The 24,936-nt window shown below is 39.9% G+C and overlaps 1 protein-coding gene across 1 annotated transcript in view; it reads left to right on the forward strand.

Moving 5' to 3' along the window:
* atg7 (ATG7 autophagy related 7 homolog (S. cerevisiae)) overlaps positions 1 to 24,936 on the forward strand; it is a 71,407-nt gene that overhangs the window by 25,474 nt on the left and 20,997 nt on the right. The window contains 2 exon segments of the mRNA XM_051948185.1: positions 2,467 to 2,547; positions 12,544 to 12,666. Of these exon segments, the coding sequence (XP_051804145.1) occupies positions 2,467 to 2,547; positions 12,544 to 12,666 (204 nt within the window).

Genomic DNA, 24,936 nt, shown 5'->3' on the forward strand with positions numbered 1-24,936 from the left:
CAAATACACAGACAATTTTGTGGAGTGGCTATTGTGTGGATGTGTTTTTATGGATCCTTTCCCCAAAACCCTGCAAGGGGTGAGATTGGATCGGTCGCCTTTTAAGATCAATTACTAAAAGTAGTATTGATACTAGGCCAGAGATGTGAATGATTTTTCAATGACAACCAAAAACAGAGAAAAAGTCAAAATAAACAGTGTATGAAAAATCAACAAAAACGTTATTAATCCAAAACCTGAAGGCGGTTCTGCTGAAAATGCAAGTAAATAACACAGCCTTACTTTTCCACAGAATATTTTACAGTCAGACAATGCATAACATTTTCAAAACATAATAGACGTAACTGAAATGATGATTGTATATTGTATTGGGGAGGGTTATTAAAAATACAGAAACTAGATTCATTTGCGTACATTTGAACTGTGCTCTCGGCTGACTGACTGCTGCATCACGCCACCCCTATTTGCATCATCATCGGTATTCATCATCCTGGGAATCTGAATTCCTGTAATTTGCTTGACACCTCCGCTGCTCGTGGCATTTCAGCCAAATAGCTCTTGGAAAAATGGCACGCAAAAATGGCGTCTTATATGTGCAGTCACACACAGAGAGATGGTGGGATAATGATGACTGCAGAGAGAGGGAGAGACAGATGCAAAGTAAATAAATTGCTCGAGGGAGGGAATCTATTTGTCCTGTGAGCTTGTGTATATCATGCCTGGAATGCATGTTGGCCCAGCAGTCTATGCCTTTACAGCACACTGCAGTCAGAGAGGTTCTTATTTCTGTGGTGCCACAGTGACATCTGGTGGTGATTTGCAAAAACTGCACAATGTCTTATTCATGTCCAAATTACTGGCAAAGGAAGTGCAAGTGATATTACAACTAAAACATTTTTTTTGGCTTGTAAATATATGGTTGCTGCCATTGTCAGTTATGGAAATCTGCTCTGCTTGTTTTTGGGTGCGTTTGTATATCAGAGTTTTAAGGAACAGCTTATCAAAAAAAAAAGAATAAGAAAAAGATATTCATATTCTTCTTTCAAAGCTATAAATGATCATTATTAGTGGAAATAATGCATCTTTATCCCTGTGACGTAAATAAAAAGCAACAGTAGGATGATTTTAAAATCAAGACTGTCTTAGATGCCATACAGTCAGTCTAATGAGCAGTGCTTAACGCTCCATGTTTTTTACGATCAACAAATGAGAACGATGCTATTGCTAGCTGAAAGGGAAATCTGGACTCCTTTACTCTGCTCTCTGTAAAGGCCATGGGTTTTATGTGGAGCTGCGAGTCTGTTGAAGTCCATCTCACTTGCCCACGCTCACCCTTTGGAGTACTCTTCCACTCACCCGTTCATTTGTTACTTCATTCACTGGACGTATTTACTCTCCCAGCTTTCTTCTCACATTAATGTTATATCCGAAGTCTCTTTTTTGTGGTTGGATTTCCTGTTTAATTGTTTTTTTGCATGTCCTTGACTACACCATTTTAATTGAAATCATGAGCAAACTGCTAAAAAGATATAAAAGACAAGAAGTGAATGAAGAAAACATTTGCGAAATAAAATGAGTTGTGCAGCTGTGATGAACTGATTTTTTTCTTTTGAAGCACTGTACCAATTATACTTCATTATCAGGCACTTAGTTTGGGATGCACATCTTAACCCGATAGCTTCAGTTTGTCCCTCGAGCAAGCAGCGACATCAGGGTGCGTGAAGAAGTCATGGCGTTTGTATCCAACTATCTCAGCTGAGAGCCCAGAAGCTTTTAATTTTCACCTTGTTCACTTGCTGTGCATGTGCAATAATTGGTCATAAATGTTCGATTTATTTGACGGTTTCACCACCAGTTAATTACAGCCAGGAAGTCATTTCAGGCTCTGGTCTATGTACGTCACCAGAAAGCATAATATGCTGAAGCTTTTATTAAAAGACAGGAGGATGTGGGAGGAGGGAAGCGATGAAAGGAATATATTGGTGATGAGTGGTGTTTCAACACGTGTCACTGAAGAGTTGCTGGTGTGTGTGTGTACATGTGTGTGTTTGGAAGGCGCTCTTTAGACAGTAATGAAGGTAATTAGCTATAATTAGAAGTGAAGGTTTTCAGCGGTGATGAAAAGGTTTATCTGAGGTGGTTGTTTCCTCTGTGACACCAGAGGGCGCTCTGTGCTTTACTTTGAAACACAGAAAACACAGAAAGTCTTGCTGCTTTTTCATTCCCATGTTTACTACTGTACTAGAGTTACTTTTGGTACTATTTCTCACATATTAAAGACTGTTTGTTTGAGATCTCTTGCTTAACACAGCACATCTCACCAAATACTGATTTTTGTTCTTTGTTGTTTTCTGTTTCTGTCAACATGTGTCATTGTGGTTGAAGTTATTTGTCTTTACATTGTTTAAACATGAAGTATCTATAAATGATGTGGTTTTTTCAATAGGGCTGATTTCTCCTCCACAGATACGAGGCTTTCTGTCGAGGTTCGACAACGTCCTGCCTGCCAGCCTGGCCTTCGACAAATGCACCGCCTGCTCCCCCATTGTAAGTGGCTCAGACTGTAACTGTCTACTTCAAATTATGTATTGGCAAGTCCAAAATGGTGTTTTAATGTTAAACTCCAGCTTGCTAGAAAAATGGAAATGCAAACACAGATAAGGAGGTTCTGAATTACTTGTCAGATTATACTTGGTTACTATGTGACAACATTGTTTTGAAACACAAATTGCAGCCTTAGCAGAAATAGGGGGATTCCCATCGCTCCCTTTTCCACATTGTTAAGTCAGTGGAGCTGTGTTGAAATGTTGTTCCTCGAGGAATACTGAAGAGACACACACACACAGAAAAGCTGGTAAAAACCATATGGTAACAATCAGGCAGCAGTTGCTCATTGATGTCAGTAACTGTCGTATGAGTGGAATTAGCTCCCACCACTGCTGTATGTGTGTGTCTGTGCGTGTGTGTAGATGGGTTGTTGAAGGGTCCACAAATCCTAAATCAGCCAAGTGGGATGGGAGAAATTGCCCTTCGTGTTGTTTTTTTTTACTGCGTTGTCATTGGTGCCTAGCCAACTGGCCAATGTGGTTAGCAGCGTCCGGTGATGTGATTGGTTGGTGTACACTGGTGTAAGACCGGGGGAGAAAGGAGAGAAAACCACAATTTAGACAGAGAGAAAGTTTTTTTTTTGTTTTTTTTTTAAAGAGAGAGTTTGGGGGGTGGTAGTCAGGGGGGTTATAAGTAGAGGAAATGCAGCACTGAAGAAAGGGTGTTGTGATGAGTGGAGGGCTGGTTCGCTCTCTCATTCTCCCCTGATCTCAATGCAGTCTTTGTGTCTATAAAGAGGTCATAAAGCCCCAGATCTATCACTTTCATGTGAAGACAGAGGGAGAGACCAAGGCAGCGGGGGGAGGGAGGGAGTTGGCTAGCTTGTGCACTAAAAGTTTTCTCCACCTACGCTCTGACAGAAAAAAAAAAGTATGGCGTTCCACCCCATCTTAAGGTGTCATGTTTCTGTCTGTGTGACTGATGAGATTATTCGGTCTGCGCAGAGGTTTCATAGGGTTTGATAGGGATTGTATAAAGGCTGTGTAGTTGGACAATGAACAACATGAGTTGAGAAAGATGATTCTTCGCTGAGGCAAGGATAAAGGTCATGTAGTGAAACTGGTGAATATGTTTTAATCCCACCCACACATCTTTTCCCTTCTCTGTTTTGCATTTACTTATCTGCCTTCTACTCCTTTCTTTCCAGCCTACTCCTATTTCACTTCTCCCGCTACTCCTCTCCTCTGTCTTACCTCCTCTCCCTTCCTTCCTGCTCTTCCTCCCCCACATCTCTCCCCCTTTTGTGAGTCTCTCCGTCCATCTATGTGCGTTCACTTTAATATGTGTGTGTCTGTCTTTGTCTTCTGTGTGTGTGTGTGTGTGTGTGTGTGTGTGTGTGTGTGTGTGTGTGTGTGTGTGTGTGTGTGAGCAAGTGCATGTCTGTCTGTGTGTATTCCTGCCGCAGTCAGCTGTGTGCTGCCAGGTCACTATGGAAACAAAACAATTCAGCCCCTGTCTGGGCTGGAGCAGTTCCTGTAGAGTTGGAGCTTTTCACTGTGTGTATGTGTGTGTGTTTCCTAACTCTTTTTGGGGCTACAATCCAATAAAACTGCACGCCAAAGAGTAAATCACAGCTGACGTGGCTTTGTCTAAAACGGTGCCAGACACCTCTTACTACAGCTACTTGTACACACTACCAAATATGCTACCACTATTAATAGCAAACTTTTTTTTTCTACATTTGCAGTGCAAATTCTTGAAAAGACATTGAAATGATCACTTGCATAGCTCACCATGTTTCCCTATTAAGGTGCTCCTTACTTTCTAACATTCAGTAGCTTGTACTAGTTTATACTTGAAGACCAAGATCAAGTTTTTACCTTGTTAACATGTCCATATGGTGTTCTTTTATATCCTGAAATACATGTTATGAATGACACAAGCAGTTAGTTCAATGCCAGAGTATTTCCATCTTAAAGTTGCAGAGAACCCATCCATTTTATAAACACACATTCAGACTTCTAGGGTTTCATATATAATGAATTGAAGGAACCAGCCCCTTCAATCCGCAGGGTGCAGCTTTTAGTGTCATTATTCTTCTTCAGAATCGGTTTCTGAATCAAACGTGTGGATGAATTACTTCAATATTACAACTGCAGTTTCCTTGCCTTCTCACTGGAGACATCAACACTATGAATGAACACATGTGGAATTATGTAGTGTAGTGTATTTCAGATTCTTCAAAATAGCCACCCTTTGCTTTGAATACTGCTTTGCACATTCTTGACAGGGTTGCACAGTGGTTGTAGTGGTTAGCACTTTTGCCTTGCAGCCAGAAGATCCCTGGTTCAAATCCCGGGGTGGCCCTGGGATCTTTCTGCATGGAGTTTGCATGTTCTCCCTGTGCATGCGTGGGTTTTCTCCGGGTACTCCGGCTTCCTCCCACAGTCCAAAAATATGCTGAGGTTGATTGATAACTCTAAATTGCCCGTAGGTGTGAATGTGAGTGTGATTGTTTATCTGTATATGTAGCCCTGAGACAGACTGGCGACCTGTCCAGGGTGTCCCCTGCCTTCACCCGAGTCAGCTGGGATAGGCTCCAGCACCCCCCGCGACCCTAGTGAGGATAAAGCGGTGTATAGAGAATGGATGGATGGACATTCTTGGCATTCTCTCCATGATCTTCATGAGGTAGTCACCTGAAATGGTTTTCCGACAGTCTTGAAGGAGTTCCCAGAGATGCTGAGCACGGCTGTTTTGCCTTCACTCTGCGGTCCATCTCATCCCAAACCATCTGGACTGGGTTTAGGTCAGTGGCTGTGGATCCCAGGTCATCTGATGCAGCGCTCCATCACTCTCCTTCCTGGTTAAATAGCTCTTTCACAGCCTGGAGGTGTGTTTGGGGTCATTGTTCTTTTGAAAAATAAATGGTGGTCCAACTAAACACAAACCGGATGGGATGGCATGAAGCCACAGTGACTAATCTGAGGTCCTGTTAACCTGCGATTTCTGAGGCTGGTGACTTGGATGAACTTATCCTCAGCAGCAGAGGTGACTCTTGGTCTTCTTTTCCTGGGGCTGTTCTCATGTGAGCCAGTTTTGCCGTAGTGCTTGATGGTTTTGGAGACTGCACTTGAGGGTGCATTCAGTTTTTGCAGTTTTCTGGATTGACTGACCTTCAGTTCTTAAAGTAATGATGATGTCGTTTCTCTTTACTTAACTGATTGGTTCTTGCCATAATGTACATTCTAACAGTTGTCAAATCGGGCTTTCAACTGTATACCAACCTGACTTCTGCACAACACAACTGATGGTCCCAACCCCATTAAGAACGTAAGAAATTCCACTAATGAACCTTGACATTCACACCTGTCAAGAGAAAACCATTTCAGGTGACTACCTCATGAAGCTCACTGAGAGAAGACGAAGAGTTTTTTTCACAATTGTTTGTTTGCTACATAATTCCATATATTTGTGTCATAATCATGATGTCTCAGTATGTATCTACAGTGTAGAAAACAGTAAAAATAAAAAAAAAAAACACAATGAGAAGGTGTGTCCAAACTTTTGACTGGTAGTGTATATATAATATATACTTGAAATCCAGTTTTTTTTTTTTTTTTTACCATATTTCATATGTAACTGTCAGCCTTATGCTGATTTAAATAGTTACATGTAGTTACCCAGAGAAGACCCATGCAGACACAGGGGGAACATGCAAACTCAATTCAGAGATCCGAGAACTGGTGATCTTCTAGCTACAAGTCAACGGTGCTAGCCACCGATCCACTGTGCAGCCCTTGCTTATCCAAACCATTAGTTTTTATTTAACAAAAGAGCAATGACTGAGGATCAACTCAGATTTAATGCACTGACTCAAAGGTGATACCATTCTGAAACATATTATTTTTAAGTGGCTGTTGTATGCTGTACTTTTACATTAACCCCTTGATGCCTGAATTTATTTACAATTATCTAAAAAAAAATTATAATTTGTGTTTTTGATTTCAAGCTTATGCTAAATTAAGTAGATATTGTTCATTTGTCTACAGCACATAGAATAGAGGTGTAACAATAATAATAATAATAACAGATATATAATAATGTAGGTATCACTCGGACCGGTCCCACAAGAAACCAGTACTTGCAAAAGGTTCCGAGATACATATTGAGTATGCACAAACTGGAATTGGGGGAATGCATACGCTATCTCGGCTGCAGTCTGAATGCAAGCGGTGTGATGGGAATTCCTGACAATCAGCGTTAAAGGGTTAAAACACCTTTGTTCTGTTTTTACGCATGCTGTAGACATGCAAGTGTTATACAGCTACCACAGAACATTAACTACACATACCTTGTGGGCTGTGCTTCTGTGAATTGTGCTGTTTCTCTGAAATACCAAAAGGCCTCAGGCGCGACACTCATGAGTCAGTATTGGGTTGGTGAATTTCGAAGGCAAGTTTCTAACCTGACGTGATGACCGTATATGTTAACAGAGGAAGTCAAAGCCACTGAGTCACCTGGAATTGTTTACTCATATTACTCAGAATACGCCAAGTGTCACATAATGGGAACACCACAAACTGGGAGTCGTTTCAAGGAAACATTTTATTCATAGCCGTGCGTCAGTTACACATTCAGCGATTCACTGGTATTTACAGGAGCTACAGCTACTCATTATTTTCATTATCAATTGATGTGTTGGATATTTTGTGTATAAAATGATAGTGAAAAAATATCCAACCATAATTTCCAGAACCAAAGTTGACATATTCAGATAGCTAGTTTTGACTGAAACAAAAACTCAAATATGTTCACTTTGCTGTCACAGAAGTTGGCAAATGTTGAAAAATGAGAAGTTGAAACCAAAGTTTTGGGGAAATCCTTGCTCAGAAAGTCAGTAATGAATGAAAAATGCATTGTTAGGATTGTTGTACAAAAAATGTCCACTGATGGACAAATCAGTTATTCAGCTAGTTGTCTATAGCATTAACCATTACATGTTATATTGCATTTTTTCCCCTTTAGATCACTTCTGCTACCAATAAATCTACAGATTCTGTACACTCAGATAATTACAAGATAATTACCAGCGATAGTTTGTCCTAATAGTAATGTCCTAAACATCTACTGTATACACTTTAAAAAGTAATCCTTCCTCCATATTCTGTATGTTTACAAGCAAAGTTAAAAGCCACCAGGACCACCCAGTGTTTGATATGTTTAGAGATGCTACACACACATGCGAGCACAGTCACATACACAACCTATGATGTGTGATACTTTCAGCTCATGTCCAACAACTTAAAAAAGGAGACATCACAACTCTCAAATAAAGCCTCAGGATATATGTGGCTCCACACGGAAGGAAATTCTAGGACAAGTGCATATGTGCACATGTGTTTCCCTCATGTGTGTGTGTGTGTGTGTGTGTGTGTGTTTATATGCATATATGTAGCACACAATCTAATCCAGATGTTGGGTTGTTGGTGAGTTTTTGCAACAGCATCATCCCATCAATGGCAGCTAAATGCTTTGAAACTTTTTCCCTATTTGTCTCTTGTATTCCTTGTGTCTACATATGCTTGTATCTTTTACTGCATATTTCCCATAATGCTTTTGCCATGTTGAGACATTTGTCACAGTACAGTTTCAATTAGTCACACATTACCATGTTTACTCATTTGCTATAAAGTTTTCTGGCTTTCCCTAAGAAAAAGGCTGTTAGACTTCTTATCAAAGAAATGTAATTACATTTTTAACATAGTTGCAACATTTGACAAAAAATGAAATACCCAATCTGAACTATATTGGATGATATTTTGAGATTTCTCTGTCTTTTCAGAGTTGTGAATCTTTCCTATTGGCATTGCCATTGTGTGTGTGTGTGTGTGTGTGTGTGTGTGTGTGTGTGTGTGTGTGTGTGTGTGTGTGTGTCTGTGTGTGTGTGTGTCTGTGTGTGTGTGTGTCTGTGTCTGTGTGTGTGTGTGTCTGTGTGTGTGTCTGTGTAGTGACTTTTATTAACTTTATCACAATCTCAGCACAGTTATCAGGTTGCTTTCTGTGTCATGAACAGGTATATTTCAGCACAGTGGGTTTTGCCCGTTGGCGTCGCATGTAACAGAAGCTGTGGATGGAAGTGGAGAATCAAAGAAATAAAAGAGAAGGAAGGAAAGAAAAGAGAGGATGAAAAGATGAATGAGGGACACATCAGTGTGTATTGTGTGCGGTGTGTCTGGCTCCGAGACGAGACGCCAGGTCAGTCTGCGAACACACACACACAGGCAGTGATGCACACAGCGTGTTGATGTCTGAGGCAGAGGTAACTCTACACCTGCAGAGGAGGGTCAGTGGGCGTCCATGAAAGGCTTGGCCAAGCTTAGGAAGGTAGTCGAGAGGGCAGAGGATTCATGTGTGTGTGCATAGGTGTTTTGGAGTGAAGGTGTGGGTTTTTGAAGTCTGCACTGGTAGGAGATCAAGGAAAACACTGCAGTGCGACTGCAGAGGCGCCGAGTTGTGGTGTAAAGAGGTTGTGCCTAACGGCTACTGCAACAGAGATTTGATTTTATTGTTTTATCCTCTTCAAAGACTTTAATTATCTGATTTTATGTAATAATGCTTTTATCTCAAGTGGATACCTTTTCTGAAGTTGCGATGCATTAGCACAACTCTGGCCTCCACTTCAACTATGCACATCAGATTCAATCAGGACTTTTACCTTGAATGCAATGTTCAGTGGTGAAAACACTCAAATGTCTTGTACAAGATGTAATATTTTACTTACAAGTGCAGTAAAAGGTGAACCAGTGCATTTATGTAAGGATCTTTTTTCTTTCTTCTTCTTTTTTTTTTTTTTTTTTTTTTGCCCTTGTGAGCCAAAACCAGTCTCTGCAATTTCAGGTCTTGTACCTGAGAAAATAGTTTTGACAGCACAGGAACAAGAACACTAATGTTGCCCAAAAATATGCTTTAAAGACGTATTTATTGTAAAGTTTTTTTCCAGCATAATACATCCTGGAACCCTGAGAAACTGATGTGACCTCAAATCTCTCTCCTGGCACACTCTTCCTTCTTGCCTCCTTTGCATCCTCAAAAACAGTTCTGTTTGTGCTTTGTCCACACTCACACCATGCCCTGATCATGCTCTGACTGCATGCCATTCAAATGTATGACAAACTATGATGCTTTGATGATGTTTTGTTTTTCTGACATAATCTTATTTTAGGATGAGCAACGTTTGCCTTTGACAGAGCACATGAGGAAATCTGTCTCTCTTCAGACTAACTGACAGTGTCCCTTCCTCCTTTGTAGCGGGTGATACTTAAAATTAGGAACCTCTGGAAATATTTCCATCTATTAGACCTGCATGGTTACAGCTGGGTGCTTTTGATTGGGTTTTCTTGGGATTCCAATGCATTGAAACAGAAAATAATGATATGGAGTCATTTGAAACTAAATGACTGATAAAGTCATGGAAAACTGGAATGATAGAACCTGTAAGATATGACAAAGAGTACAGATCAGGGTCTGCGGGTACCTCAGTTGGTAGCGTGAGGGTTGATAAACAACATCCGTGTTGATTCTTACTAAATACAGTTAACACGATGTAGGCCCACCTGAGATAAGCCAGATCACTGTTACATTAAAATGGTTGGCGAGTTCACAATAAACTGTTAAGCTAGCTAGCATGGTTTGAGCAGAATGCTAGAGAAACTCAAATTACACCATGGCTAGGTACTGTAACCCTTAGATGCAGAAGTGGGTCAAAAATGACCCGGTGAGGTCGCTTTTTATCCCCCGCCTCCACGAAGTGGAAAAGGGGGATATAGGTTTGGCCTCCGTCCGTCTGTCCGTCCGTGCGTCCGTCCGAGATGAAGGGGACAGCTTTTCTCGGAAACTGTTACACCGAGGATTATGAAATTTAGAGTGTAGCTTCACACCATGGACACCTTGATCAAGTTTGAAAATGAGACCTGTGCGATAATATTTAACAGACTTATGGCCCTTGATCACTATTTTGGATATAGACTCATAGACATCACATGTGGCGGGGAATATTGATGACCATGTCGTCTTGTTTGCAATATCTTTGTAATGAAAAGCTTTTATCATTTCATATTCCAGGTATTCCCTAAAACATGTTTTTGATATCATTCCATTTAAATTTTTAAGCACCTTTTATATTTTTTAAGAAATTAGAACATTTGTATTACTGCCCCAAGCTTCCACAAGTGAGTCAAAAATTTCCCATAGAATCTCACGGAAACCTGCGATTCTTATCAATTGTGGCTGTCAGGAATATATTTACTGTGGACCACACACACTATGTCAGAAGTGTCATCAATCAGGAAGATTATTATATATGGAGAGTAGCAACAGCTGGAGGAAAAAAGTGGAAACATGTCAACGAAATGGATGTTGACAGTCTTCTGTTGCTGTTCTGTGTAATATTCATTTTCAATTATGAAAACGTTCAAAATCTATTATAAAGTGAAAAATAAACATATTTCAAACCATTCTAATAATTCTTGTGTGGACCAAAATGGAATAAAAACAATAATACAAATGATTATTCTTAATCAAAATGACATAAAACGCATTGATTCGTATAATTATGAAAGTGTGTATGGTCCAGTCACTCATGCATCTAAGGGTTAATGTGATTATTAAAAATACTGGGCCATACATATTCATTCATCAATGTTAATATTCTCTTCTCTCTGAGCAGCTGGATTTCTGCATACACAGAAGAGTGCATTTACAACCTAAAGGCTTCATTGTTATTTCCGATTGCGGTCAGCGCACATCAAGCCTCCTTACAGTTTATGAATGATCTGTCAAGTTATTATTAATCATAGGGCTGCTCTGAAATATCTAGAAATAGTTTTGATTTAAATGTAAATCTTTGTGTGTGGAAATGTTTTGCGTTATTGTTGATGCATATAAACATGTGCACGTATGGGAATTCTGAAGCCACAGAGCTTGTCTCAGTGTAAACAACCTAGAAGTTCCTCAGTGCTTGTCTTGTGACAGGAATGTAGAGTATTTTTGCTTTTACAGAGTCTGTTTTGTGCAAACTGCTTATTTTTGGCAAATTTTGTAAATGAAGCACAGAATGAAGGGATTTTGGTAAAATATCTCAATTTTAAGCTTAGATTTGGTGGCGTTTTCTGATGGAACAGCGTGTCACAGATGAGTAGTCCAAGAATTGTTGGGAAGTTCTGACAATTCTCTGATAAGTAGTGTAAATTATTATTTTTTTTAAACATGTCTTTCAAGGACCGTCATGGTATCTTAACAGGTTGAGAGGGCGACCCATAAACAGGGGCTACAGTCCTCAACGCAGCGGCCATGGGTTCAAATTCTACAATTCTACAATTCTACAATTTCATTTAGCAGACGCTTTTGTCCAAAGCGACGTACAACACAAGCAAGAATTCAGACATAAGGAAAAACCTGTAGTAAGTGCAAAAAGTGCTTCAGGTGTGATTGGTCAAAGGTGTTGCCATCAAGTGGCAGAAGAATTGCCAACCACCCCACCCCCCCACCCCTTTTTTTTTTTTTTTAAATACTTTGTCAGTGCTAAATAAATGCTGGGTTTTGGACCACCTGACTTATTCTACTCCTAAGGTGGAGTCAGATTAAGTGCCTAGGTGTTCTCTGAACAATTGAGTCTTCAATTGTCTCTAGCCCATGACCATTTAAAGTATGTCATTCCACAACTCTTCTCCCCATGTTTCCTGTCTCTCCACTCCACTCACCGCTGTCCTATATAATAAAGGCACAAAGGGCCAAAAAACAACAGCAAAAAAACTTGCCTTTCAAACCTGCTGGCAGGTTTTGGGGTTGAGACTCCTGACATACTTAATATACATCTTGAACCAACCCAGCCTGAAATGTTACTGTTTTATTAACCCAGCAACAGACATCACATTTCATGTTGTTTTACTCGATATTGTTTTTCGATCGTGTTTTTTTTTTTTTTCTTTTGTCCAGGTCCTGGATCACTACGAGAGGGAAGGTTTCAGTTTCCTGTCCAAGGTTTTTAACTCTTCCCACTCGTTCCTGGAGGACCTGACAGGGCTGACTCTGCTGCACCAGGAGACACAGGCTGCAGAGGTAAATCACTCCCTCAGATACACCCACACTAACAGGTAGAGACTCGCACACCAGCCTGCTGCTCTGATGCCTCTTGCGATGGTTCCGGTAAAAACTTTAGGTGCTGATTCCATAACTACAAACATTTGCACATCACATCATCAGTCGGAATCTGACTGAATCTTTAGGGAGAACTGAGGAGGTAAGAGTTAGCTGATCTCAGGATCTCTTCTTCTTCCTAATGATGTGATTCTGTTGGACTCACTGGACTGTGACCTCTAGAGCATACAGGGATATTTGCTCAGTTTTTTTTAAGGATTAGACAATCGTACTCTACTCGAAAAGAGTGGATTGCTTCAATTTCACCTCAAGTCAATGACTTCAAGTATTTTAAGGCCTTGTTTGCCATTGAGGATAAGATTGGTCAGACTTCTGGGCATTCTTGCTTAGCCTGCTGGAACCATGACTAAAACCCAAATAAAGGGACAGAAAATTGCTGGCCAGATAGAGCTAACCACAGCCCCTCGAGAACCGAGTATGTTTTATGACCCTGGTGTATCCCTACAAATGTTTTTCATACAAGCTTCAAAACAGTTTTTCCTCTTCTGGGAATTAAAATTTTCACTAGATGGGTTTCTCAAAATGATATTCAAGAGGAGATACAGTTTTAATTCAAAAGTGGGCATGTTTTTAACCTTCTAAATATTCTGTTGCCATAGCAGCTCACAGTTGATGTCCATGGAACAACGAGCGGCATGAAGGTTCCAGCAAACATCCAGAATACTTTGTGGTGGAATATGGGTGGTTTTCCTCAAGACTCCCCTCTGACATGAGACACAGGGAGTCGAGGGAGAGACACACAAAATGAGCGTGCGTGGGTGGTGGGGGTTGGGTCTGGTCCTGCCGAGCTGTGGGAAAATCCCACGTATTTTCACCCCAGCTCCTACTCATAACACAGAGATGGAGGAGGGGAGAAGAGAGAAGCATGAAGACTGAAATGAGGAAAAAACTGAGTGAAGATAAGAAACACTGGACAGAGAAAGAGCAGGAAGAAAGAATGGAAGATTAAAGAGGCAAATTGTCATATGAAGTAGAAACTTGTGAAGAAGAAATACTTTGCGTTTTATCTCTTCTCTATTCCCCAGATACTGCTTCTGTCTTTTTCACATCTCTGCTATCAATCTCCACATTCTCCCCTATCATTCTGTCCATCTCTTACGTTTGTTCCTTCCCTCTCTGTCCATCCCCCCCTCTCCCTGATGAAGTGTGTTGAAGTGTCTGGCGTAGATCCCTTTCTCTTCAATCAGAACATGGAGAGATTGTTTTGATTGCTCAGCCCACTAGCGCCAGAAGTCTTAGCGCCTGTTTCCTGTACACAGATTACTTATTCTGAAAACTACTGTGCTTGGAGGACGTCCCTTTGGGGTTTCTTTTTTTTTCTTCCCGATTCCAGGAAGGGACAGTAGTTCTTTTCTTGATCGTGAAAGCATATTATTACTTATTTCATGTGGAAACCCACTAGAAACAGGGTTGTGGTTCATTTTGGGTCTTGACCCGTATTTTCAGAAGTGCTGGTCTGAAATAATGATAAATCTAAATGTAAAAATTAGGGGTTTAAAGGGTCCTTATGGGATCCCTTTTTTTGTGAAAGTTTTGCAGTCGTATACACGTATGAGTCATCGTAGGTTGACGATTATCACTTCCAGTGACTTATTTAACGACTCAATTCTTTATAAAACCTAAATTACCTAAACTTTGAGAAGAGAGCTCGTGGTCATCACGAGCAGTATTTGGGTTTTTTCCTGTATCCTTGTTTGGAAATTATACACACTATAGCTGTGTGACTCATATATTATGATATTATGATGGTTGGGGCCGAGCACTGAAGTGCACCTAAAGGACTTCTATCTGCATAAAAAGCAGTTTTTGCCGTCTTCTCATCTTTCCCTTAAGCACGGTACTGAATTCATTACAGCCAGTGTGTGCCTGTGTGGGTTGTTGCACACTTAACTGTGTGTAACCATTCTAAACTATAATCTACGTCACCAGATATCACTACTATGTACTTAAGGCCTATTTTGGGTGAGTTTGTAACCTGAGAACTACTTTTTATGCGGTCACTGCAGGGTTTTGGGGGAGTTCAAGTTCGGTAAAAGTTTAGACTGACTGAAAGCTGTGTGTGTACATGCATGCGAGTGCGTGAGTTTGTGCGTGCACAGATCAGTGTGAATGGCTTCTTTGTGAGATCAGCCCTGCAGAGGTTTCAAACTGTGGTACAAGCGTGGCAGGGTGGAAAATCTACTATGAATCTGGCGTCTGACAATTTAGCTACATGTATTTGAAACATCTGTATGCAGCCCTCTGTATCTATATCCTCACGGGATCACTCACGTATGTGGCAAGGAAAATGTAACCTGACCCATTTTTAATTTTTATGACTTGATCTGTACTTTTACTGTACCCCTCCCCCTGTTCCTCCACGGTCTGTATGGCCGGTTTCCCTTCTGTACTGCAGTCAAATGTTACCTCCATTGTCACTCCTCAGAATAGAAGGCTTCAGTATGCTTTCATACAAAGTCCATCATGTCTAACTTGGTGTTTGAAATGGTCTAGCAGCAGAATGCTTTTCTGAGCACTCACACCGCTTTTATGCAGTGATTGTGCACATGTTCCAGAGTTCAAACTTCAGTTCTTTGTTACCGCTTTGTCCATTTTAATGAGTTTTCCTCAGAGCATCATGAATGATGCATTTAGAAAAAGGCCATCCGAAAGAATGAGCCACTGCTGTAATCTATTCTTATATTCATAGTGTTAGATTTGCAGAAGAGATCAGTTATTAATCAACACAATCAATCATACTGACATTGCTATTTGATATTGATATCTTTACTGCAGTATTTTTTAGTTAGTATTCTTATAATTGGGTGCTACAGCTGACAGTTATTACGGCTGCCACAGATGCCATGATGTTATGTGTTTTGTTCTAATATATGGGCATCATCTGTTTGATTATCATGTGTCTTATACATGTGATTAAATCAAAAGTGAAAAACAAAGTGATATAGAAGGGAAAACAAAAAGGAAAGGGCAGTGTTGCCATTTAGAATACTCTTTTACCAGGGATATAACATCACATGGCCTACTTAAACCGAGCACTTGTCACTGCCACAAGTTTTGATGGATACACTTGTTTTCTGTAGCTTCCTGCGCTTTTTACATGTCAAATGTTAAGGTAAATGGGGGTAAATACCAATTTTGCTGACAGAAATATGTTTGCCAAAAGCTTCGAGATGTGACCAGTGTGTGATCATCTAAACTAGAACGGATAAAGTAGAGCTGAGTCGGTCAACGTACTCAAATTGAAACCAGCAAATGTTGAGTCTGTGCCACTGTGCTTATCTACCATAGAAGCCATCTTGGCCAGGTTACCTGAATTCCAATCATGCTACTTCTCAATTCAGAATAATTTCCTCAGTGTTTGAACTCATTAAACCGGAGCAGAAGGTGGTGTCTTAGCTGACTGGACCTCCTGAGAGTCGCCTGGCTGTAGAGGGCTGATCAGACAAACACTCAGAGAGCCGGAGAGGAAATGAGTGTCTGTACAGGATGCTGTACCTCTCCTCTGATTCCCACCAACTGTCTTTGGCTTCACAGATTAAGTTACATAAAATACTGTATGTACATCCATCCTTTAGCCGCATACAAGGATCAGGCTAATCCTTATTATGTAAGAGGACAAAGGAGATGAATATTCTCCAGCTTTATGTTGCCATAACAACATAAAGCTGGAGTCCTACATATAATGATCATGTGCTGTCTATGCTTAGTTTGAATGTTCTGCTTTAAAGTTGTTTCCTGTAGAATTGTTCATAATAATAGAAATTATGCATTATTTCTCGTAAAATTTGCTAATTTCTGTGGTGGAATGCTCTTTTGTCGGTTTTTGTATTTGTTTTTCCCAGTTCTTTTACGAACAAGGGGGAAGGAATCCGAATCCATCTGTGAAATATCAGAAGTGCCCCACCAGTTTTGTTTAGGACTTAAATTGCTATGATGCTATTAAGTAACTTGGGTTATATAACTTAATAGTGAAACTGAAGGACGATGCGTCACTCATGTTTATTCTAATGCCCCCGCACTTTATGACGAGGAAGCACGTTATCATTGGTCATTCTTTATACAATATATATTCCTATCGTCATTTTCAGTAAGCAAGCATGTGTGTTTGTTCCCGCACATATTAATCTGTCAGAAGTATGAATGCCCCAAACAGAGGATGTGACCCTCTCAGCACAAAGGGTCTTTCTGCAGCTTACGTCCCACTCTCTCCCACCTACTACAGCCGGCCATGCCAGTAAGTCACAAGACAGCCTCGTCCGCATCGAGCCGAGAGAATAATGTGTCATTTGTCGCACGTCTCTCCTTTTTTGGTTTCATTTTAGGATATGAATTTTTATTAGTCTCAAGCGAACGCACTGACAGCTGCTTGATCTTAGTAAAGGAGCCTTCGTAACAATTTTATGAAAAGATGAGGCAACAAATCTGCACTTGATAGGCTTTTCTCTCAGGGGTTTTAGTCCAGAGCTGGGCAACGTACAGTTTGTGTGGATTTAGTTATGCAAAAACACTCCAGAGGGTGTAACCTGTGTTTGCATAATATTGTCATCTTATTGTTGTGTTTTGAAATGAAATCAGCGTGAAATGACCTCAGTCCCTTCTTAATAAAACGGACCATCCTGGAAGTTGGAGGAGTCCTTGGGGTTTGGGGCCTCTGATTTAAGGGGTATTTGTGTTTTCACTAGTGCTCTAGATATCCAGGGTTACTCATCGTGCGTCAGTGTCTTGCTCAAGAGCAAAATGCATCTACTTTTAGGACAGCCACATACACTGTAATTTAGTTTCTGCACAATCCCTCAGCCAATCGCTAGCTAAGTTATTTTTGTTTTTCTATATGATGACCAGAGTTTAAACTATGCTCATCTTCCAAGTAAGAAGTAACTTGAATCTTGATGAAAATCCTTTTGTCCTGACTGTAGTACACACAGGCAGCATTCAGTATTATATATACACCTGTGTTTGCCCCGAAGTGGGTTTTTTTTTTTTTTTTTTGATAACAATCTTTACGCCATCAGATGCCACTAATCATCACCTTGAGTCATACTAATGCACCGAAGGACCATTGGTTACTCAACCACCCAGGCTGGGCCCCGCTCTGGACTGTGCCTCTCTACGTAAAACAGTGCGCTGACGATAAAGTTGATTTAGTTATGTTGGCCCATCACCCAGCAGCTTGGAAGACGCACAAGCGCGAGCACGGACACACATCAACTCCCAGTAACGCAGACTTTCTCCTCTCACCAGTCACATGCACTCTCCTCCTTTACTCACCCCCACAAAAACACACTCTCACACAGCCGCACACACGCGCACACACATTTGCTGTGTGAGCGTCAGAGGGCCCCATGTATGTCAGAGCTTTATCCAAACACAACTACGGTTGCTACATACTACAATTATTACCAGATGGACTTGGGGAAAACATATTAAGTCTGCTTTTTCATTAGCACACTGCACACCCTCCTGTGAGACAGAGCGATGGAGAGAAAGATAAAATGGGGAGCGAGAGAGATGTTTTTAAAAAGTCTAATTGATTTAGAATTTCAAATTGAATTGCTGCCTAGTTCCAATTCATTTCCAATTTTTAAGGTCCCATGAAACAAAAAGGATTTTTTTTTTGTGTGTTGCTAGGTTATCAAAACATCCAGTTGCATGTCTGTTTATCACAAAGTCCAGCCTTTTTCTTTTTGTTATCCATGCAGTGAAGTATGATTGTCGATTATGTGATAATAGTCATTTAAATATTGAGTTAGTAGATTGATGCCATTTATTAAAACCAAATTCCTAATTTCCCCTGGTTCCTGGGTCACAGATATATCAGATGTTTGATTATTTTACCTATCAAATGATGTAAAAAAAAAAAATGTATTCCCAGCTACACAAGCAGTGTCATGTCATCTTGGGCTGCAGTGATTGAAATTTAATTGAACTTGATTCTCAAGTGATCTCACTCTCAGTACTCTGTTTTGGTTCAACATCTCATTCCAAGCAGAAAAATGTCAAACCACACAAGTTACAATGTTGGAGTCATAAAGACGCAGCAAGACGATAAAGCATTTTAAATTCAGCTCAGTGCACATGAACTGGCAGCTTACATGTTGCAATTTCTTGGGATAAAAAAAACATGTAATTTTGTAGCAGTTGTAGTTAAAATAGAGGCAAAATTCTTAGAAAGTTGTTTCAGTATATATATTTTTATCATATGCTGCCTTGTGAACTTTTCTGCTTGCAATGACTAAAATACTTTGTAACTTCCTGTAACAGTATAATTCCATTATATCATTTTACAACAATGTCTAAATATTCCTCTAATATAGTATTAAATTACGTTATTCATTCCAGGCAGCTTCTAGGAAAATTTTAGGAAAATATGTGATTTGTAAAATGCCTAATATTATCATATGCTTGCCCCTTCTCACATTCTTTGCACATGATTTTGTATTTCCATGCACACATAGATGCACAGATGCACCAGTGCCATCATAGCACATGCGTATTTATGTCTCGTGTATGCCAGCTATGCCTGCTCGACATCTATTGCACTGCTAATTATAAACGTGTGCTTTACTTGCTTGGATGCATGTCAGCTATGTACAGACACATCACACCTCCTATCCTTTCTTTCTTTACATAGTTTCTGTCTCACACATAGACTCACATAGACACTCTGTACTATACATAGTCGAAATCTCCCTGGTTCTTTACAGGCTAAATTCAGAAGCTTTGTGTCAGTCGGTGGCTTGACTTATGACCTCACTGACTTACCTTCCTAACGCCTGCCTCAGTTTTTGAAGGTTAACCTCCTCTGTGTATATATTTTTCTTCATTTTTTTAAAAATAGCTTTTGTGTTTTACTCATTTCTGTCTTTCTAGAACACATTTCTTTATTTTAACTCTGTGTTACTACCACACATCTCCTGGCCAGAGTCCTGTTTTTCAGTTTGTGTACTCAAACTGCATAACTGATTCTAGTGCTCTGATGACGGCGCTGGCAAACATATACAAACAGGGGAGAAACGTACTACAGTAAAGACAAAATATGTTTGACAAATATTGCTATCGCAAAGAAAGTACAGATGAACTGGTGTGTTGTAAGCTTGTAAAATAAACAGTACTATAAAACGATTAGCATGACAAGTATTGACTAAAAGCTGTTTCATCAGCAGTGGAGAGTCCAAATAGAGTTTAGCTGTATTAAAATCTAATTTAAAATATGCTAAAAGTTGTAATTAGCCTACATTTTGGCATCACTAATGAATACAACAGAGACCAGATGTGTTGCCTCAATATTCACAGTCAGTCTATTTCACTCCACTCTGTCAGCATTTAATATCTCACATTCTGTGTCAGAGCAAATAGTCAGCCTCCGCTCCTCTTCTGTCTCTGTAGCTGAGGTAATCTGACTCTTTGCATAGCCGCTCAATGTTTCCCTTATTACAGGGTGCTATCTTCAGCAAATATGCCAGTCAAATATAAATACCCAGGATGCGTGCAGTATGTATTAAAAAGAACAAATGCCCAGTCAGTGATTAATTTGTCTCGGTTTGTAAACACAAGAGAAAAAAAAAGTAATTTTAATTTTTACTTCTGTCCTGATTTGTAGTCCACGAGTACTTGCTACTTGTACTTTTTTGCACTATTAATATTTATATATATTTTTACAAGCTTTGCCGCGTTATATGCGAATTTAAAAGATGAAGAGGATGTTGTGAAGAATAGCAGGTGATAAGATCTCAGCTTCCTTGACAAGGACAAAACTCCACTGCTGGGATGCTTCTTTGGTGGCCTGTATTAATACACTTGTGCACAGGGCTGGAGCTGGTGAAAAGGCTTACTTTGTGTGGAGGGTAGAGGATGCATGGCACCTAGGACAACTGTCCTATGTCAAGAGCCCAAAAGAGCTCATACAGAATTACCAATCATCAATCATAGCAGACATATTTTCATAAGTCATAAATAGGACCCATGATGCCAACTTTTCCCTAACTACATGGGAAATCGTACAGCAACCCCGCTCCTATACATGGCTTCTCCTCTTCGGCGCCACTCAGTCCAGAGCGATGCCTTCTTAGACCCTGACAGCTGGCTGCATGCATGGACAGACAGACTGACGGATGACTAGGTTGCAGCAGACTGAGCAGCAGTCTAGTCGTCCCTCTTTAGCTCCTACTCTTCTTCCTGTTCGGTAGCTTTAAACAACTATTTCTGTATTTATGTCAGCATTGCACTTTTAGAATGGACTCGCACTTCTGAAAGCACTGCATCCCCATTCACTCACACTTCATGGGGATCAGTTTGCTGCAGAGCTACAGAGATGCATGGTGTACAGTAGTGAGTACGCTGTCATGCCATATTACTTAAATCTGAAATGACCTCCAAATAATTGTTTCCAAACTGACAAGTATGTTGCATCACCAACAATTTGAAAATCTATTCACAAAGAAGAGCCCTTATTTTTAAAAGAAAAACTTGTTTTTCAATGAAGGTAGCATTAAATGAATCAGAAAAATAATCTAGACATTATAAATGTGGTAAATGACTGTTCTAGCTGAAAGCAGTTCATTTTTAAAGGAATATCTCCATAGGGGTACAGAGGAACATTTCCAGAAACCATCACTCCTGTGTTCTAATGCTACATTGTGTTAGCTAATGGTGTTGAAAGGCTCATTGATAATTAGAAAACCCTTGTGCATTTATGTTAGCACATGAATAAAAGTGGGAGTTTTCATGGAAAACAAAACATTGTCTGGGTGACACCAAACTTTTGAACAGTGGTGTATATTGAGACTGAATTACCCTGTGATCACTTGCACACAAGATGGAAAAAGTGATCACTGAAAGAAAACTGAGTACACTTGCCATTTTCCATATTTTTCATATTCCATATACACTTCCACTGTGTTTATACAGTGACCTGTAAACATCAGAACTTTCTTAGTTTTGGACCTATGGGCGGAGTCTATCTGCTTGTCTGGAGCACAGCTCAAAAAGAAATGCCAGAGGATTTGTAAACATGCATAATGTAGGTCTGAAAACAGTGTGAAGCAGCAGCAAATGCTTCAGACTTGGTTTTATCAGTGGAAACTGATGCTTCTGTGACAGCTGTGAAAGACATTTCATAATGTCACCCTTTGTAACCATGAAATACACCCTTGCTTGCTCTCTAGGACAAAACTGCCAGATTAAACTTTTGCACAACAAAAAAACATGAAAAGAAGCCTGATGAATGTTAAGAGCTCATTCTTTGATCAAATGAGTTCAGTTTTTTCTGTTCAAACAGGGTCTAGCATGCTTGTTGTGAGCGTGAACGGAACTACAGTGAATGCATCATCCTGACAGTGAAGCATAGCAGTGGGAGTGTGATGATATTGGGCTGCAAGAGTGCAAAAGAAGTTGGGGAGGTGACATTTATAAATGAATCCCTGTTCATTTACCTAAATACTGGCTGACAAGATGAATTCTAGTCTCTGGAAGCAGAAGCGGGAATATTTGAGCCAGACAATGATCCAAAGCCAAAACCACACAAGAGTTTCTAAATTAGAAAAAGGTAAAACTAGGACCTGGCCAAGTAAGTCGTCTGACTTGAATCCAGTATAGCGCATTTGAGGTATTTGAAAGAGAAAGGTAGAACAACACGACCCCTACAACAAAGAACAGCTAAAGAATAATGTCTCTAAGGAATGACAGAACATCCCTCCATCCTCCATGCTGAAGAGGATTGAGTCTGTCATTAAAATTAAACATGTGACATTTGTTGCATTGAGTTTCTGTTGTGGGGCTCATAACCCTCAACAGTTTCTAATTTTACATAAAAGCAAATACCCTACGGTTCACCTTGCAGTTCAAATAATGAAATTACTGTAACTTGATTTAATCATCTGGGTTTTAGGTGATGTTCCACAACGGTCTACTCATATCTGTCCTTTTAAGTATATGTAAAGCATGCAGATTTTAAAATGCCTTCTTTAATGTAGATTGAATTAATTTTACTGAGTTTTACAAATATTTTTATTGCCAGTATTTTCCTGTTTAAGTGATGCATTGAAATTAATTCATATTTACCTTGCTAAAAACAGTCCTTTTGAATTAAGAAAAACTGAATTCTGTCTTTAGTTTTTTATTGAGCAAACAACATGGTAGACGACGCTTATTTTTGTAGTATATTTACGAGTGATGAAATTTTCACCATGTGTGTTCTGCACAGTTTTGTGTTAGAAAACAGGCCAGACCTTAGATGATGGGGTGTGTTGTTTCAGGTACAGCTACTGGTAGCTAGATAAACAGGTGATTTTCAAGGCTTAAAGGCTCACACTTGAACTTGTTTTGTGGCTCTTATCCAGGATGTTTCTCCTGACTAGATCCTTGCTTGTGTTGTTTCTACTCTCAGACGTACATCGCTTTGGATAAAATGTCTGCTGAATGAAATTGTAGAAGTGTTGCTGATCAGACACCAAAACACTGGGCAAGAGTTCAGATTACAATGAGGTAGGGTTTTACAACTCTAGAAAGTTATAATGCTGCAATCTTGGCTCGATGATGTCTCATCGCAGCAAAAGTTAAGTCTGTTTCAACTCTTTGCCATGTAACTGCTTTTTTGGACAAACCACTGCGTTGCACTGCGAGTGAAGAGAGTATTGTATTGAAGGTAGCATAGTAAACAATAATCTCATCTTCCTGGCAGCTACATCTGGTAATAGACAACATTGTTAGACAATTTAGTCTTTTAGGGTGAGTGGTTAAGAAGATTTTAAACAAATTAAAATGCCTTTTCCCAGAATTATAACTTTATAGGGATCAGTGCTGAATTTGATAGACGGTCACCTGATGGACTTTCTTTCAGAGGTCAAGTGTGGCACCTGTATCCTTCTATAAACTGCTGGGGAAGTAATGAATCATTCCACTGAAACCTCGGGAAGTGAATGTTACCAGTAGATGAAGCACACATTGTGTTGGATAATGCTCTGCTGTTTAAGACTCCACAAGCTCACATTCACTTGATGTATTTACGCCTTTCTGCTGAGCAGATGCATGCAATAAAAGATGACTAAAGAACCAAACTCAGCAGCCTAAATATGAAGTCTTTCTAACACATTTGTGACAGTCTTAAAGGTTTTTTTTTTATCTTTCTAAGGTAGCTTATCTCAACTCTTACATCTCATCTTTTAGTAAAGGTTGAGTTAATCATGGTTAAATTATTGAAAAGTATTATCATTGCATTTGTAAAGGCATGCCCAGCTCCTGCTTGTGCGTAGCAACTCAAATCTGAAGTGCAGGACTGTTTATTCCTTTGTTCTGGATTGGGGAATATAGAAAACCTCCCCAGCAGCATCGGAAACAGAGATAAGAGCTGGCCCTGCCTCTCAGTGTGTGTGGGCTGCATGTGCATGTCTGATTCTTGTAGAGCCTGATTCTGGCCTGCCTTGCTGGTCCCAGGTAATCTGCCCTGGAGCTCTGGTTTGAAAAGGAAACACACACACACAGACACACAGACACACACAAATACATCTGGCCACAATGCTAGTTCTTATCTTTTCTCCCGATGCTGTTCTGTCCAGCACATGGAAAGGACTGATAACATCGAGCCTCTGGTTCAGATAATTACACACATGCACACAAACAGAAATAATGCCTAATAAATAATGCACAACGTAGATACTGTATGTGTATGTATATGTAGGTTTGTGTTTATGTTTGAAGTGTGTGTTCGTGCCCCTCTTTCTTTGTTTCACACTCACAGAAACACTCCAGCTAATGCTTGACTGGCAGCATTTTCTCTGACCTAAATCGCCAGTGAAAAAGTGTTTGCAAAATACACTTCAGTTAAGTTGAAAAAGAAAAAAAACAGCTCTGAATTCAGTAAGTCATCCCATAGTGAATGTGTAAAGATTGAACCTTTGTCTGTAGCCAATAAAGCCTCATTGTTCCCGGTATGGTCAATATGCAGCCCAAAAGCTCAGAGATGCATGCTATTCCCCATCCAAGGCACTTTTGATCAATCTATAGACAGTAATTTCTTTTGATTTTCAAATCTTTTTGGCATAGTTATCTGTGGAGTTTTAAAAATATCAAGCTTGGCTCATTCTGTACAAAAAGAAGTTGTCAGTGATTGATTCACAGAATGAAGAAGTCTCTGTAATGAAAGACTCTGACTGTCTAGTGTGCTTAGCATCACAT

The sequence above is a fragment of the Acanthochromis polyacanthus genome, chromosome 5 (genome assembly GCF_021347895.1).
Source record: "Acanthochromis polyacanthus isolate Apoly-LR-REF ecotype Palm Island chromosome 5, KAUST_Apoly_ChrSc, whole genome shotgun sequence".
NCBI lineage: Eukaryota > Metazoa > Chordata > Actinopteri > Pomacentridae > Acanthochromis > Acanthochromis polyacanthus.